The sequence below is a fragment of the Microcaecilia unicolor genome, chromosome 11 (assembly GCF_901765095.1).
Source record: "Microcaecilia unicolor chromosome 11, aMicUni1.1, whole genome shotgun sequence".
NCBI lineage: Eukaryota > Metazoa > Chordata > Amphibia > Gymnophiona > Siphonopidae > Microcaecilia > Microcaecilia unicolor.
Genome location: NC_044041.1, coordinates 99338144 through 99356340, shown reverse-complemented (window position 1 = coordinate 99356340; position 18197 = coordinate 99338144). Strand labels below are relative to the sequence as shown.

General features: G+C 42.1%; 1 protein-coding gene across 2 annotated transcripts in view; it reads right to left on the bottom strand.

Annotated features, from left to right (window-relative positions):
* ADAMTS10 (ADAM metallopeptidase with thrombospondin type 1 motif 10) overlaps positions 1 to 18197 on the bottom strand; it is a 208783-nt gene that overhangs the window by 173121 nt on the left and 17465 nt on the right. The window contains exon 2 of one of the 2 annotated variants that reach the window (XM_030217418.1): positions 4470 to 4812. In XM_030217418.1, coding sequence (XP_030073278.1) covers positions 4470 to 4554 — 85 coding nt within the window. In that variant the 5' untranslated portion in view covers positions 4555 to 4812. Of the gene's footprint in view, positions 1 to 4469; positions 4874 to 18197 lie in introns of those variants that run through there. The other variant, XM_030217419.1, reaches the window with a different exon arrangement.

Here is an 18197-nt window from a genome sequence, read left to right as displayed (position 1 = left end):
AATTAGATTCCTACCTCATGCCTTGGAGCACCTAGATGGAGATGCCTTGTTATAGAATTGCCCTCCTAGAGCACACATACACATTTGCACTTTCTTTAGAGCAGGTGTAAATTAGTGTGAGAGAATTTGTGCATTACTGAGGCTTTGTTGTAAATTTAAGCAAAAAGAGAGTGGGGTCCTCACAGCATCCACAAAACAGTCAAGCAACACCAGCAGGGGTGGAAGTGAGGAGAGATCCAAATGACCAAGGCAAACTGTTCCGGTGCTTTTAAGGCTTTTTCTCAGTTAAAATCTCTGAGACGCTGACTACATTTGCACTGCTACGACCCCTGATGAAGGCTTCTAGCCGAAACACGGCCCATGTAAGGTCTTTAGTATTTTTTGACAAATAAACTCTTGGATGCTCTTACTCCTTATTTGCCTTGGTCATTTGAATCTCTCCTCACTTCCACCCCCTGCTGGTGCTGCTTTGTTGGAAATTTTACAGAAGGGCCCTGTAATGGAAACTGCCCTTGTGAGGGATAATTTCAAGAGTCATTTAACCAAGTAAATCATCTATTTGACAACTTCCCATTCTTATTGCAGGTAAAAGTACATGCTGATATTTCTGAATTTTGTGGTGGTCAGGACCTATTGCTTTGCCAGAAGCTGCTGCTCAAGACAACTGCCTAGTTGGGATGGGGTGGGGTTAAGCCAGTCCTTGGACATCCAGTCCTTGTTTTGCCCCCACCCCATTGCAAGCCTGATGGTATAATTCTAAGTTTCCTCAAAAGCAGGAACTACGTTTCCTTGTATGGAATAGGGCAATATCATGACCGCCTGAGCCCATCCTATGTGACCCAGAGACATCTGGCAACCTGCTTCTTTCACCATTCCCACACCTCATTTGTTTGGGATTTGTTTTGCTTTGTGTTTGCAATGTACCGTAACACGGTTCCACATCTGGGAAGTGTTGTTGCATGTGGTCTCTGCTCACCACTCCAGTATTTTTGATAACAGAGAACTTGCCCCAGATCATCAGGGATAGGCTGAGTCAATCCTGGTTTTATTACAGGCATATACAATGGGGGTTAAAACAGGCCTGGCTCATCATGCTAACCTGTGGAGTGGACAAGTAGCCTAGTGGTTAGAGCATCAGTCTTGACATCCAGAGGTGCCCAGTTCAAATCCTACCACTGTCCCTTGTGAACTTGGGCAAATCACGTAACCCCCAATTGCACCAGATACAAAATTAGATTGTGACCCCTCCAGGGCCAGGGAAGTACCCAATGTAAATGAATGTAACTCACTTTTCGGCAGATGATCAAAAGCCTCATGCAGTTCCAAACAGCAATCTAAAAATAGAACTGGAACAGTACTGGGCTTTACCACCCCTATCATCAGAGATAATTGCATGCAAGTTTAAGCACGCTATTCTCTCTGATATGGTGTGAAGCCCTGCCCAGCACATCCCAGGATGTTGGCCTTTTCTTTTTGTTTAGTTAATTTATATTATTTACTGAATTGTGCATTTTTCTTTGAAGGCAGGAAGGATGGTGCACTTTTGAAAGGTAGGCACCCACTCTCTCTCATATTGTTCTTTCCCCACCCCCACCAAGGCCATTCTTTATCCAGGGCTGGTGCAAAGGTATTAGGTACCCTGGGTGAACCTTCAGCTTTATGCCCCACTTCCTCAAGTAACTTTCAGGTCCATAGGTGCCTGCTTCATATTTTGATAAACTCAGTTATGATCCCCCTTCTAGAACAATCCTGTAAAAAAAAAAACCCTGAATATTATAAATATTCAACTTTATTTTCTAAAATCTTTCTCTTTTTTAATATGTATATATATATACGTGCATACATACTGTACAAGTGGGCCAATTTATAAAACCATTTAAAAACTGTCCACCCTCCCTACAGTTACAAGCATGGGCTGATGGTTCTTTGAGTTTGTCAGGTTATCAGGATCTATTGCTTTGCTTTGACTGCAGCTGCTGAACAACCTGGTCTGCCAATTAAGGCAGTTGCCTTGTTCTGTTCAGGGTCAGTACAAGCTCCTGAGATTAAGGGGCTTGTTTACTAAAGTGTATGAAAAACAGTTACCACCTTGAATTAGTGCACAGTAACAGTTACTGCCTGGCTGCGACCTGTGTGCTAATTTGTGCTGTAATGGCTTGCTGTGCCTAGTATAGGAAATGGGTAAAAAATGGATGGCTTATGGATATGGACAGTGCCTTACAATTAGCACATGGGAAGTTACTGTTTGCTATCACCCTTAGCATGGATGTACTTACTGCTTGCTGAAGAAGAAGTGGGAAATTCATCTGCACTATCTGCAATGCATTTACCATGGCTGCTGTAATATTTAGAAATATTGCCACCTCTCTGGACCCCCTCCAACATTCATTCTCCAGTCCTCCCACCTCTACTGTCTCCCTGCCCCCACTCTAACCCCTTTTTCTTACTGAATGTCCCTGGTGTCTAGTGGGGAGCAGGAGCAATCCCCAGTTGCTTCTGCTCCATTGGTGGCCCAGGATCAAGTGGTGCCTCTGACAATCTTGTAGCACTACTGCTGGGGGGTCAAGCTGCCAAATAACTCTGGGATGTTATCACTTTTCAACAAATATGCAAAAAAATATCTTGATCCAGCCTTAGGGATCTCTACACATAGAACTAGATTCTATATACCACGCCTAAAAAAATCAGCGCCAAAACAAAATATGCCTAGGCGTATTCTATAAGGTACACCTAAATTTAGGAATACTTTATAGAATACGTCTAAATTTCCGTGCAATGTATAGAATATGCTGTGCGCCCATCCATGTGACTAAATTTAGTTGAGGGCAGTTATGCCAAGTAAAACTTGGTATAAATGTTGACGCCTAAATTACTTGCAGACCAGGTGTATTCTATAACAACACATATAGATTTTTATAAATGCTCATGACCTGCCCATGGCCACACCCCCTTTTCAACTATGCAACATAGAATTTATGTGCCTCACATTATAGAATACATTTAGACAGTTCTGGGCGTAAATTCTAATTAACGCCAATTAGTGTCAATAAGTGCTTAAGTGCTTAAGTGGCATTATCACGCTGATTGGCTTGTTAAGTAATTAAGTTGCATGTGAAAATCCAGACTAGGACTGGATTTGCATGTGCAACTTAAGTCACACTAAAAAGAATCCGAGGGATAATATTTAATAAAAAACCCAACTAGCAATAAGAAAGCCATTTTGTTATAAATTACTGATGCCACCAATGACATATATTAGCTTTCAGTTCAGGATAAGTCTGTTAAAATATTAGCTGTTTACCTTTTGTGCATTAAGGAGCCTTTTTACTAAGACGCGGTAAAAAGTTGTGGTAGTGCGAGCGCATCTTTTGGATGCATGCTGGGCCATTTTATACCAAATCTAGGAAAAAAGGCCTTTTTTTAAGGGGCCAGAAAATGGACATGCGCTAAAATTGAAACCAGTGCATGCCCATTTTTGGCCTGAGACCTTACTGCCACCCATTGACCTAGCGGTAAGGTCTCACGAACTACCTGCACTGTACTCATACAGCGCGTGCCAACTGCTGTTTACCGCCAGGTAAGCGGCCCGTAGTAGAAAACAGAAAATTATTTTCTGCCTCAGGATTCGGTGTGCGCCAAATTTGAAATTACAGCCTGGCTCACACGCTAGCCAGGTAGTCGTAGCAATTTGGCTCACGCTGTAGGCCCTTATGCAGCTTAGTAAAAGGGCCCTTATGTTTACAGCTCACCAAGCTGAGGGAGAATCAGAAGTAAACCTCTGCTATGTCAAGAAGATAAGAATGAACTGAGACACAAAGTATTGTCTTTGATGACATCACCACACAAAAAGGCTCAAGGTATATTAAGAAGAGAATAGTGAATGCCATTGACTTGCATAAACAGTGACATATCCAAATAAAATTACTTTGCTGGAAATCCCCCCCCCCCCCCCCCAACCTAAAATTATGTGCAGGCTTCCATAGTGTAGGTACTTTAGGGTGGGTTAAAAAGAGGCTTTCATGCCAGCATGTTTAGGTTGGAGAGAGTGCAACAGCACACATTCGTGGGCTTTTCCACGGGTCATTTTACCCCCCTCCTCTCTCATCCATCTGTGCAAAAAATCAGGTGGAAAGTAGGTGGGTGTTTTTTTTTAGAATTTTCGAATCTGCTTCATTTCCGTCTGAAAAAGTGCCACGTACAACACTGGAAGCTGTACCTGTGTGCACGTTGCAAAAATAACGTCGTGGACTATTCAAAACTGCCTCCTTAAAGCCCTAAGGCAGGCTGACATTTTGAAAACCAAAAACTTAAAAAAAAAAAATGAAGTCCCCCTCCCCCCCCCCCCTGCTGCGGCGTTGCTTGACCTCCGTCATTCTCGAGGGACAACAGCCCAAGTAGCCAGCAGCAGTCACCCTCCCCCATTGAAGAAACGCAGAGCCTGTTACAACGGAAAGCAACCCGATTCTTACCTTGTGACTTTAACGTGGGGCTAGCAGAGCTGCGAGCTGAGGCAAAAGCGAGCACCCAGGTCAGAAGGCTGCAGACCGTTTCCATAACTACCACTGCTCAGCAGCTCAGTGCACGGAGTCTGGTACCAGGCTGGCCTGTTCTGCCCCCACATTTCTCTCTTTAGACCAGCGGCTTACAATGAGAGGAGATCCCTCCAGTGTCTGGCAGACATTATCAGCTGATCTTCCTCTTTCTCTCCTTCTCTCTCTCTAGCAAGTTGCCCTGGTGGTAATTTAATGCTGCTGAGGTAATGGTCTCACTATGTGCTATAATCGGAGTCGAATGCACTTTATGACATGGCTCCTAAGAGAGGAAAGAAAAGTGAAAAAGAAAGAATTGCCCAGCCAAGAGACTCGCTCCAAAAGTTTCCCTTTCCATCCAGTTATATATTTAGGATTAACACTGTCCCCTCATTATGGTTGAAAGCGGGCCAAGTTTTCACGGCTCTGTTCCTGCAATCAGTGGGCAGGGAGTAGAAAGTTGAGAATGGTTAAGAACCGAACAAGTCTCTCTGAGAGCTATAAATAAGTGCCAATGCAAAATGGAATTTACTGTAATTTTGTACCTGTTAAAGTTTATACTGAAAATTATGCCAATAAAGAGAAAGTTAAAAGAAAAAAGAAACAGGTTTGTGTCATTTCAGTTGGAAATGAAACAAAACAAGAATCTTGCCAAAATTCTTTCACTCGTTTCTGTTTTAGCTTGCACTATCTTAACAGAAACTAAAATGGAAAAATCAACCCCCCCCCCCCCCCCCCAAAATTAAAAAAAAAAAAATTTTTTTTGACTCTATAATTTATTTTCAGTCCAATTCATGTCTGATTTTGCTTTCAGATTTTGGTTGGCAGAACTTTAAGATGCTGGTACCTTCTTACCCCCACCTGGCTTTCCAATGTCTTACCCATGATTCACTGCCCCTCACCCTCTATTAAGTATCCCATTTTGTGTTTGAGTAAAGGAAAGGCAGAGCACCTACTTGAATGAAAATGAAATAATTTGAATCCTGTTTTATGGCTGCAGATGTCCGGGAAACTGGCTTTTCTAACCTATTGATTGCCTAATGAGAGATTCCCAGACTGTCTCTCAACCAGGAAAGTGAACCACCCTAGCATTGTAGGCAGGTTTAAGAAAGCATTTTTTTAGTCTACACATACTTAAGTTATGGAATTTGTTAAGGAAGGATGTGGTCAAAGTTAACAGCATAGATAGGTCTGAAAAAGGTTTGGACATCTTTATTCTCTCTAGAGCAGTTTGGACACCCTTTAAGGTTTTTGAACGTTTAGTGCACCCTATAAGGTTGCCAAGTTTGGTCAACCTAATGCTCAATGTCAACACAGCCTCCAAATAATGAACTCATGGGCGGACGCATTCCAACTAAAGCTAAACGCAGAAAAGACACAATGTCTCATTCTGTCCTCACAATATAACGCAAACAAACCCAACACCATAAACACCCCAGACTATACCCTCCCGGTCCTAGACAGTCTGAAAATTCTGGGAGTCACAATTGACCAAAATCTCACACTCGAAGGACATACGAAAAATACAGCAAAGAAAATGTTCCACTCAATGTGGAAACTTAAAAGGATCAAACCTTTCTTCCCAAGGGAAATATTCCGCAGCCTGGTACAATCAATGCTGCTAAGCCATCTAGATTACTGCAATGCCATTTATGCCGGATGCAAAGAACAAATCATTAAGAAGCTTCAAACCGCTCAAAACACAGCAGCCAGACTCATATTTGGGAAAGCAAAATACGAAAGCGCCAAACCCCTAAGAGAAAAACTACACTGGCTCCCATTAAAAGAACGAATTGCGTTCAAAGTTTGCACCCTGGTCTGCAAAATTGTTCACGGGGAAGCTCCGACCTATATGTCAGACCTTATAGACATGCCTACTAGGAACGCAAAAAGATCAACACGCACATTCCTCAATCTCCACTACCCCAACTGTAAAGGACTAAAATATAAATCCACATACGCAACCAGTTTCTCCTACATATGTACGCAACTATGGAACGCACTACCGAAGGCCATAAAAACAACACAAGACCTAACAATCTTCCGAAGGCTACTGAAAACTGACCTGTTCAAGAAGACATACCATAACCATCCATCCTAAGTACTAAATAGTAAGACTGTACATGAACTAGACAAAACTGAACTTTTATCACTTGACTGATTAACCTCATTGCTATTAATGAACACGCACTACCACTTTAATCCTTATGTCAAAAATGGTCTCTCTATAGTCAATGACCTAACTTATGTTACAATTCAATCTATCAATCAGAAACCTCTATGCAATACCATAATGTATTCTTCTTTACCATGTATGTATGCACCTTAATGCAATACCATTTGTAATTCTGTAACCGGAAATGGCAGTCACCATTACGGCATAATGTAAGCCACACTGAGCCTGCAAATTGGTGGGAAAATGTGGGATACAAATGTTACAAATAAATAAATAAACATGAGATAGGAACATTCTTTCATATGTTATGTTATACTACTGTTCTATGCTTCAAGGCTATAGATAGAGAATATGGGGGAAGCTTAGCGCTATTTTTCAACTTACTGAACCAATACATTTTAAACATTTAATTTAAATCACAAAAGCACCAACAGCCTTCAAAAATGGAACATAATTTTAATTCACAATGTAGATTAAACTTGTACATCAATGACCCAACACAGGCTGTGTTTTGGCTCACGGTGCCTGCGTAAGGGGTCGTATGGAAATATCAATCTAATGTAAACATGCCCTGCATCTCAGCTAAGGGCAAGAAATGAACACCAAACACCACATGCAAATTTTAAAGTGGTGTAGCCTTATGTAGTTTGATCTACATTGTGAATTAAAATGATCTGTCTGTTTTTGAAGGCTGTTGGGTGCTTTTGTGCTGCTTTGTAAGAAATTTGCTGGCTTGTCATAGAGTATTGCAAATTAAAAACATTTCCAATTACGTTTTTTTTTATTTTGTTTTTGTGTGTGCTATTTGCAAATGTGACATACTAAAATAAAAACAAATGATAAGGAGGGGGGAACAAAATGAAAAAAGAAATAAACAGTATGCCCACTCCTAGTTTCTAGCACCCAAGTTCTGATGAGCTGGGTGACAGAAGGTGTCTATTCAGCAAAAATAGACAACTGTAACTGCACATAGACTGCAGTTTTTCTTTCTGTTTGTAAACACCTTCAAATATTCCACTGCAACAATAAATTAAAGAACTGTTAGGAACAATATGTGCAGTGCTTTTCTACAGCAACTCTGTGTGTTCCCTGCCATTGACGGTTCATTTCAATATCAGCAAGATCAGTAAAGAGGACTTAAGTCTCCCCTGCTCCTGTAAACCATGTTTCTCCTCTTTGCACATTTGGTTCCTAAGGAATATGTCAGAATCATTCCAAGAATGGATGAGGAGCAATATGGAGTGTCAGTGGAGAACATTTCCTCCTACATGACCCAAATATTTCTGTGCGGCACCTTCCATATATTCAGAAAATCAAGCATGCATCTCCAAAATGTGGCATGATTGAGCCCTAATGTCTACTGAAGGTGTGAAAATCATATCACAGGTGACCCCCACCTCCTGAATATTGAGACATATTCACCATAAAGGTTCAGCATTGCTCTGTACATTTACCAATAAAAGATGTAAAATAAAACTTCATGGTCTGCACTTGCCTCTCTGTAAGCAGGCTGGCCTGGGAATGTAAACTAATTTGCAAATACTTGAAATCCTTTCCTTTCCATCATAAAGAACCTCAAACTCTCCCTGTGGGACTAAACTGAATGTCAGATGTTTTGTGTTAGTTGTTAACATACAGCTGATTTTTGGGCCTGAAAGACTTTCAGGGAACAGTGTGCTGCAAACCTGATGCTGAAATTGAAAACAGTTGTCATATCTTTGTTTTAGTTTCTTCTTTTTCTTTTTTTTCTGGCTCAGCTTTTCTCTCTTTATCTCCCTTTGAAAAATGATGCTGGATTTGGAATCTGTTAAGCTATTCCTGCCCGCAGTAAAGCCAAACCCTGCCACAGCCAAACATTTGGTACGAGGTGTGTGTTTTCAAATGTATTTTTTATTTTCAGGGAGAATAGTGAATATTTTCAATGCGGGCCCTTGTGTTTTGTCAGCTCTTGGTGCCTGGGTGATCACACCGCAGCTCTGGGTTGGCTAGAGTAGCAGGTCAAGATTTCTTTGATGTTTTTGGACATGCTGGAATGCAAACAGTATCCAGTCACTGAAAAGCATGCTGGTGCCTGAGACCATAAGACCGGATGCCCTTTCAGAAAAGCCCAGACCTCAGGTTCTGAGTCTGCCTACAGCATACCACCTGGGCTCTGAAAATGCTTCCTTCAGCTGGAAAGCTTAGTTGCTGGAAGTCAGACAGCAGTGGAGTGATAAGAGATGGAGTGAATGTGTAGCTGGGAAAGGATGGGAGAAAATGAATCTGCATAGGTGGATGATGCTCCTGTCTTGGATCTAGAAGTGGTGATTATAATGATGGCAAGTAGAGAGGTGATGGACCAGCTAACATACCTAAGAGAGAGGATAGCAATGATGGTAAAGAGAACACCCAGTTCCTGAAAGAAAAAACGGCAAGGGTTCCCACTGGTTTCTAGAAACATTTCCATACTAACCTGAAGAACCTCCTATTGGCGCATATGTTCCTTGCATGACAGGACTTGCAGTGGAGGTTTATCGCATGGAAGTACATCTCCAGATCTAGCATGCAATACTGAAATGAAGATTATCTTTTTTGATGGTTATCTTCACATCCAATGGACACCTCAACAGATAGCACACAAATACAAAATTTGAAGCGGCTACTCAGGTGGCAACCACGGACAGTGCTAGTGTCAGTCGAGTCATATGTGCTAGATAATGAAAAACAACCAAACGGTAATAAAGGTTACAGTGTTTAATTCCCAAGGAAGATTTCACTCAATCCAAAATCCTCTCTGCCTTAACTCAGAAACTGTGCATATCTGCCATTTAGGGGATAATTCTATAAAGTAAGCACCAATATTTACACACCAAACATGCACATAAATGATTAGAATAATGGCATATATATGCATATGCGTGCACATATGCATGTTAAATACCAAAATTACACCTAAGTGCTATTCTGTAAATACATGCATATTTAACAGATTTATGTGTGTAATTTATAGATTACAATAAGGTGCACATGTATCTCCATCATTTAGGTGCAAGCACTTACACTAGCTCTATGGCTGGCATACATGCTTGTGCCTAAATATAGGCTTATATTTCACCTGTTACACAGGTATTCTATAAAGTAAAGTGGGTGTCTATATGTAGGTACACTGTTTAGAATTACCCTCATAGGGCTAGATTTTATATATGGCGCCTACAACATCAGCAGGAAAAAAAGCACATAGCAGTAATTTATAAACCGCATCTAAAGCTAGGCACAGTTTATAGAACAGCGCACAAGGGATCGCATCTACATTTAGGTATAGAGCCCCTTATTCTATAATTACGTGCATAACTAACAGTCATGCCCCTGATCCGCCCATGGCCCTCCTATTTCTGCACCCCTTTTTCTGACTCACGTGTAAAATTTAGGCACGGATCCCACACCTAAATTTACACATGCACATGTTAATTGAATCTCATTGGTGACAATTGCTTGTTAAAAAACCAAATATTGGCACTAATTAGATCATTATTCAATTAAAATTTGCGCACACCCAAATTTGTGTGTGCATTTTTTAGCGCTTTTTATAGAATTAGCGGATTAGGGCATAAAATAGATTCTGAAACCCACCTCCTGTGCCAAGTAACCACCCCTTAACCCAATTACAGGAGTGGAGAGTGTGTGTGTCCTATTCAAGGAGACTTGCAGATATTGCAATAGATCTGCAATGGGGAGCACAGAATCCGTGTAAAAAGGCATTCAGCACATCAACAAGCCTGGAATGCTCCCTGAAGTAAAAAAAAAAAAAAAAAAGCACCTCACATGTTCTACAACAGAAAACTAAGGTACAGTTTCAAAGATATTCATTCTTCTGCAAGTTCAAAGCTCTCTTCTGGAAGCAGCAGACTTGACTTTGTATCCACAGGGCAAGAACAGATTCTGCAAGAGCTTGGAGCACAGTCAGGAATGAAATAAATGTTTGTCTTGTAGCTTTATGGCACTCCTTGTCCTGTAAAATAACAGCAAATTATAGTCTGGGATAAGGACTGTACCCCCTCCCCCCCCCCCCCCCCCCCCCCCCCGACACACACACATAATATTCAAAACTATGTAACTGGCTCAGTGGCGTAGCCAGATTGCCAATTTTGGGTGGGCCTGAACCCAAAGTGGGTGGGCACAAAATTTTCTCTGTACCCCCCCCCCCCCCCCCCCCAGCAAAATGTAGTCACACTCAGATGCATTTGTCACACAGGGTAAAGTGCTGCTTTTCAGTGCATCAGATTTCAGACAATTTATTTAATAGCCTTAACACCCTTTTCAGTGAGCTTTCAGAGGCCAAAACCTCCTGCCTCAGGTCAGTATAATGCTGTTACGGTATCCTCTCCTGACCTAAGGAAGGAAGTATTGGTCTCTGAAACTTTATTAACACCATATTACTTTATCCTAAATTAAAAATAAAATTATTTTCTTTACCTTTGTTGTATGGCCATTTACTTTGTCTCATTGTGTCTCTAGATTCTGCTTTCTTTCGTTTAACTCTTCTGCCAGGGTTTCCTGGCCATTTGTCATTTTTCTCTCCTTTTTCTTTGCTTTCTTCAATATTTTTCTGCCTCTCTCTGTGTCCAGATTTAATTCATTCTTACTATCCATTCTTTAATTTCCTTCATCTACTTATGGCTTTTCATCTTTTTCTCACCCTTGTTCTCCCCATGCCCCTTCCTCTTATTCTCCAATCTTTCACTACTCCCCCTTTCCATGCAGCAGCTCTCCTCTTTCTCTCCCCATCCTTCCAGTGTCTCCCCTCTCTCTCCCCATCCTTCCAATAGTCTCCCCTTTTTCTTTCTGCATCCTTCCATCCAGTGTCACCTCTTTCTCCCTACCCTTCCATCCAGCGTCTTCCCTCTTTCTCTCCCCATCCTTCCACCCATCTACCCTCTCTCCTGATCCTTCCATCTAATGTCTCTCTCCCTCCTTCTAACCAGTGTTTATCTCTCTACCCTTTTCTGTTCAGTGTCCCTTCTCTCTCCACATCCTTCCACTCTCCCCTTTTTCTCTGCATCCTTTCATCCATCTCCCCTCTTTCTCTGCCATCCTCCCATCTGTTTTCCCTCTTTCTCTCCCCATCCTCCATTTTCCCTCTTTCTCTGCCATCCTGCCATCTGTTTTCCCTCTCTCTCCACATCCTTCCATTTTCCCTCTTTCTCTGCCATCCTCCCATCTGTTTTCCCTCTTTCTCTCCCCATCCTTCCATTTTCCCTCTTTCTCTGCCATCCTCCCATCTGTTTTCCCTCTTTCTCTCCCCATCCTTCCATTTTTCCTCTTTCTCCCCATCCTGCCATCCATTTTCCTTCTCCCATTCAGGCCCACCAGCCCCAGCTCCCATTGCCGGCCACTGCTGCTTTTCCTGATGAGCAGCAGGGCCGGCGCTACAAAAAGAAGAAGCGCTCAGCTGACTGAGCTGAGCGCCAACACGTCGCTAACCCGACGAAGAAAAAATGTTAAAAAAAAAACGCGGCACTGCACGCAGCCTCGAAGCATTGGCTGCTGGCTCTGCAGGCTCCTTCCGTCTCTTACGTCACTGCCCCTGCTTCGCTACAGGGGCAGTGATGTAAGAGACGGGAGGAGCCTGCACAGAGCCAGCAGCCAATGCTTCGAGGCTGCCTGCGGTGCCGCATTTTTTTAAAAACATTTTTTCTTGTTCTTATCGACGCGTTGGCGCTCAGCTCAGTCAGCTGAGCGCTTCTTCTTTTTGTAGCGCCGCGCGCCGCGGCAATGGGAGCTGGCGCTGGGCGGGCCTGGGCTGGAATTGGGTGGGCCTGGGCCCACCCAGGCCCACCCGTAGCTACGCCCCTGAACTGGCTAGGAACAACTGGCCAGTTAAATAACATTTAAGTGGCTAACTGCACCAAATGTGCAAAGAGGAGAAACATGGTTTACAGGAGCAGGGGAGACTTAAGTCCTCTTTACGGATCTTGTCGATATTGAAATGAACCATCAATGGCAGGGAACACACAGAGTTGCTGTAGGAAAGCACTGCACATATTGTTCCTAACAGTTCTTTAATTTATTGTTGCAGTAGGCACAGCTGAAACAGAAGCGAAAGCGAAGGCAGTCTGAAGCGCCGTGCCGTGCCTGCTCCCATAGACGGTCGGTAGCCAACTGTTTTGGGGAGGCTAAAGGGGGCGGAGCTGACCTCCGTACTCTCCGTGGTAGCGACATCAATGATGTCGCTGCCACGGAAGCAAAACAATTAAAAGCACGCATGAGAGGGGCAGGTAGGGCGGGCGCAACACCCAAACGAAGTAAAACAATTAAAACGCATGCGCGCAACACCCAAACGGAAGTCGACCATTGGGCTGGGGAGGCTTAGCCTCCCCAAGCCTCTTATACGGGGCGCCTATGCCTGCTCCACTTCACTGTTGCCTGCGGACCAGGAGGTAAAAAGTTTTAAAGAACACCCGGTAGGCACAGCTGAAACAGAAGGGAAAGCAAAGGCAGTCTGAAGCACTGTACCATGCCTGCTCCAGTTCACTGTTGCCGGCGGACCAGGAGGTAAAAAGTTTTAAAGAACAGCCAACAGCAGCTGGCCTTACAGAATTTAAAGGGGGTTTGGACAGATTCCTGAGGGAAAAGTCCATTGAACATTATTCATTTTTTTTTGGGGGGGGGGGGGGGGGTTGCCGGGTTTTTGAAGCCTGGATTGGCCGCTGTCGGAGACAGGATGTTGGGCTTGATGGACCCTTGGTCTTTCCCAGTATGGCGGTGCTTACGTACTTATGGCACTTAGCACTTACGAAGGGGAGGGGCTGCTGCACACGTCCTGCTTGCACTCAGAGGCCACAGAGAGAGAAGAAGGGAGGCACGGGGCGGTGGAACTCGGAGGAGAGGGGGGGCATGGAACTCGGATGGTAGTTGAAGGAGGGAGGCAGGTAGGGGGGCATGGAACTCGGGGCAGTAGAACTCGCAGGAGATGAGGGCCATGGAACTCAGACGGGAGTGGAAGAAGGGAGGGAGGGAGGTAGGGGGTCATGGAACTCGGGGGCCCGATTCTGTACTCACCTCCGGTGGCTGGTGCTGGCTTCCCTCCCCTCTCACTTCCCATTGGTCTGCCCTGTGATGTCATCCCCAGGGCGGACCAATGGGAACTGTGTTATGAACCCAGGCATCCAGACGGAGGTGCAAATGATTATATAGGATGCTTTTTTTCAGCACCCATTTTTTGGTGCCATATATAGAAACTAGCCCCATAAGGGAACTCCGATTGCTTAAGGGGGGGTGGGAACTCAAACCAAAACAAAGTATAAAAAATATTCTTCAGCAGTGACCACCCATATGGAGAGGTTTAGAAGCGTGCTACTAAGCAACAAGTCTGACATGGCTTCTCTTGTCCCAGAAGAGTGTGTACACCAGCACCTTGGGTATGCCAGTGCTCAGAAGCTTCCTACTTACAGTTCAAGTCTTAAATCAAAAAGTGGGTGGGGTTTCTGTATTTCTGAATACCCTCCAGACTACTCAAGCATCTCTCTCTCTTCCATGGTAAATCTATGAAAACTGTCCACTATCTCCCCCTACAGGATTGAAATACTTTTAGCTATCCAAGGAGGGTGAAAAGGATCATACCATTTTCCCTGTTTAGGGATGAAATAACTTAAGGCATAGGGGCCTTACCCCATCAGGCACAAATAATAAAATTTTAGTTGTTTGCATGGGATTTTTTTTTAAACCATATGTGTGTATTTATCTGACTACTAGTACTGCCAAAATCCTGGAGGCCTGATTTGGAGTGGAATTCTGTTTGAATGTGGAAAAGGGTGTGGGCTCAAGGAAATCATCGCCTACCCATGTTTCCTCCAAAAGGCAACATGTCCCTAAACTGTTTTTCATAAAACCTGTGCACTATATCAACAATTACCTTAGCATAAAACCCTTCTCTGTTTCTTTATACTGAAAGTCAGGCCAGCAAGGGTCAACATCATTTTCCTTGGCAGAACAGTTGGCATCTTGTCTCCATACATGCAGGATACACTGTAGGGCTCTTTATGGTGAGACTGATTCATTTAATAATAAAACCAGGCTCTTAAAAACTCAGGAGGTATTGGAATGAACACAGATATTCTTGACTTTGCTATACTGTAACATAGTTGCATAACTATTATAGTTAACATGAGGGGTCCTTTTACAAAGGCGCGCTAGCACACGCTAAAAATAAGCGTGCACTTAACATTAGAGATGTCATTATACTCCTATGACAGTAAGATATATGCATACATCTAATTTAAGTAGTGAAGGGAGTGCGTAGTCAATTACTTCCAATATACTCAACTTCACCTCAATTATATCCTCATTACAACTAAACATACAGAGGCGCTTTCATAGGATCATCAGATCAATATATCAACCTCTGAATGGCTAAGAATTCTTATGAGCCAAGCATTTTTTAAAGAGGCAGTATCATAATCCTCATCAATCCCAGTTTTTAAATTTTTACTTATTTTTTCATTATAGCATTCATTTATATCATTTGTCCTAACTTCTCCATAGTTATCTTTAAATTCCAAATTAGTAGTTAGCTTTTCAGCCGCAGTAGATAATGTATGGTGGAGACCCAATATCACCGACATAGATCCATGTTTCGCTAGATGCTGTTTCAAGGTAGTCTCCTATTTTCTTATCAGCGGTTTTAACTACCTTGAAACAGCATTTAGCGAAACATGGATCCATGTCGGTGATATTGGGTCTCCACCATACATTATCTACTGCGGCTGAAAAGCTAAGTACTAATTTGGAATTTAAAGGTAACTATGGAGAAGTTAGGACAAATGATATAAATGATATAAATGAATGCTATAATGAAAAAATAAGTAAAAATTTAAAAACTGGGATTGATGAGGATTATGATACTGCCTCTTTAAAAAATGCTTGGCTCATAAGAATTCTTAGCCATTCAGAGGTTGATATATTGATCTGATGATCCTATGAAAGCGCCTCTGTATGTTTAGTTGTAATGAGGATAAATTGAGGTGAAGTTGAGTATATTGGAAGTAATTATACTCCTATGGGCATCTCTAGCGTTTAGCGTGCACTAATCATTAATGCGTGCTAAAAACGCTTGCACACCTTTGTAAAAGACCTCCATAATTATTATGTAACTATGTTGCAGGACAGCAAAGACAAGTATATTTCTGCTGTGTTCGAATACAGCAAACACTAGCTCTAAAACATAAATGCAATGATGGTCTTCAGGGACATATGTTTTAGTCTTCATTATTAAGTTCATCATACATGTGTGCATTTGATAAGCCCTGTAATAAACTGAATTATCCACCCCAGAATAAAGAGTTCAAATTCAGCATAAATTCAAGGTTTAACATATAAACTCCCTAATTAGGTACCCAACTTCTGTGTGCAGTGAGAACTTGTATCTAATTTTTAAAAGGGAAAGTACATATACACTTTCCCTTCAAAAACTGTTCACAGGTACTTTGGTTTTGTGTAAGTGAAATTTCAATTTATATTCCTCATAATCCAGACCCCAAAATCCACTCACTGTGGACACGTAGACTAGATAGGAACACAAAGTAACAGATGACATTTTCCTCTTCTGGAGGATACTGCTTCATAGTTCCTCCAGGGAACACTACTTTATAGTTCAGCTAAAAGCACATATTATAAAAAAAAACTTCTTAGCTAGCAAATTTACCTAAATATCCAGAGTACCTGAATGTAACTCACCTTGAGCTACTACTGAAAAAGGTGTGAGCAAAATCTGACTGTAGCTTGGCATGCTTCTGTAGCTAGGGTTCAAGAGAATCACCATCTGTCTCAAACGCTGTACGCTCAAACGCTGTACAGTAGGCTAACCAGTGTACTGAAGCCTGAGCTTTTGAAGACTACCCAAGGACAAGAGTCCACTTGTTAAATAAATATAGGTCAGTGTGCAGTGTAGGAGGTGGACATATATGAATGAACATGGTGGAAGTTTTTCTCACATGCTCACTTATACACTGTCAGGCAATTAATTTTTTTTATTTGTTCTTATATCCCACATTATCCTAAAACTAGTTTCAGTTCAATGTGGCTTACAGTTTTATACCGTTACAGACATAACTACAATGGCTAATATAAATTCTTAGTTAACATATTTCTTGAATAGATGAGTTTTTAGTTCTTTCTGGAATTGTAGGTAATTATATACCATAAACATAGAACCAGTCTGATCAATGTGTGGTTCCACTCCAATATATACAATAAAATTAATCAGACAAATTAAAACAAAAAAAATGCAAAAAAACAAAAGACTAATCTGCTGTTTAACCACCCTCAAGAACATAAGGGAACCCAAAACCCCTACACTACCAGTCCTCCCTTAGCTGTTTGGAAAAAGCCATATCTTAATCAACTTATGAAAATTTTCTCTAATCAGGTTCTAACCTAGTACTACATGGCATTTCATTTCATCAAGTTGGTGCAATGATTGAAAACATACATTTTCACCAGCACATTCCCTTAATCTCCTTAATAAAACAATTATCCACATAGCTCAAAATTCTCCCTGAATAATATTCCTTCACTTTATTTGCCAAATATAAGGGTTGCCTCTCTCACAAAGCTTGAAAAGTAGATACTAAAACCTTGAATTTAACTCTTCCTCCACTGGAAGTTAATGGCATGAATCCCTTTCAAAAGAGTGCTAGAAAAGGCTCTCTTAAGGCCAGTCTTCTAAGAGCCATTTTGGGGCACCACTGTATATATGGACTAACAGTTGCTGCTTCTGAAAATCAGAACTACATGTCCATGCACGCACTGGGGCAAACTCAGACAAAGAGCAGCCCAACAGTAAATTAAAAAAAAAATGGAGCCAATCAGCAGCCAACTGGAGCAGGCAGTGATCATTCCTGGAATGCTGAAGCTAGAAAAACGTCAGATCATAACTGCTCTCCCTCCCAACCTCTGTCCCTCTACCCAATGGGAATAAAGACATAATACAGCAGTTCCCAGGCTCAACCTCCTAGACTTAAGATGTGCAGAGTTTTGGAAACATGCCATGTGACCCAGACTTGCTGGCCCTTGCCCAGCACACTTCTTGCTGCAGAGCTAAAAAATAATTCACACAGCTGACTGGAAACCTTTATGTGCATGCTCACAGCTGCAAATACCTATAAGCTTATTTCCAAACCTGCCTCTTGACAAAGAACGTTCTTGAAACTAATCAGCAAATATCTGAAGCCAAGTAATATCTATCTATCTAAATCAAAAATAACAAAAAAGCCCCTTTCATTTGTTTTGCTCCTCAACTCCCTTGTCATGGTATGCTCAAAACTAACCCATTTGGAGAAATTGCCCCTGAGAGATACCCTTGGATGAAGGCTGCCTGGTCCATTTTTTTGGTATGTTTTTGTTACTTGTTTCTGGGACATATAACCCCATTCTGCCTTAGGTTTGTCTTGTAACATTTTTGGGTTACCCACTTCAATAGCAGAGGGCAAAAGTAATTAAGGATCCTACACTATCAC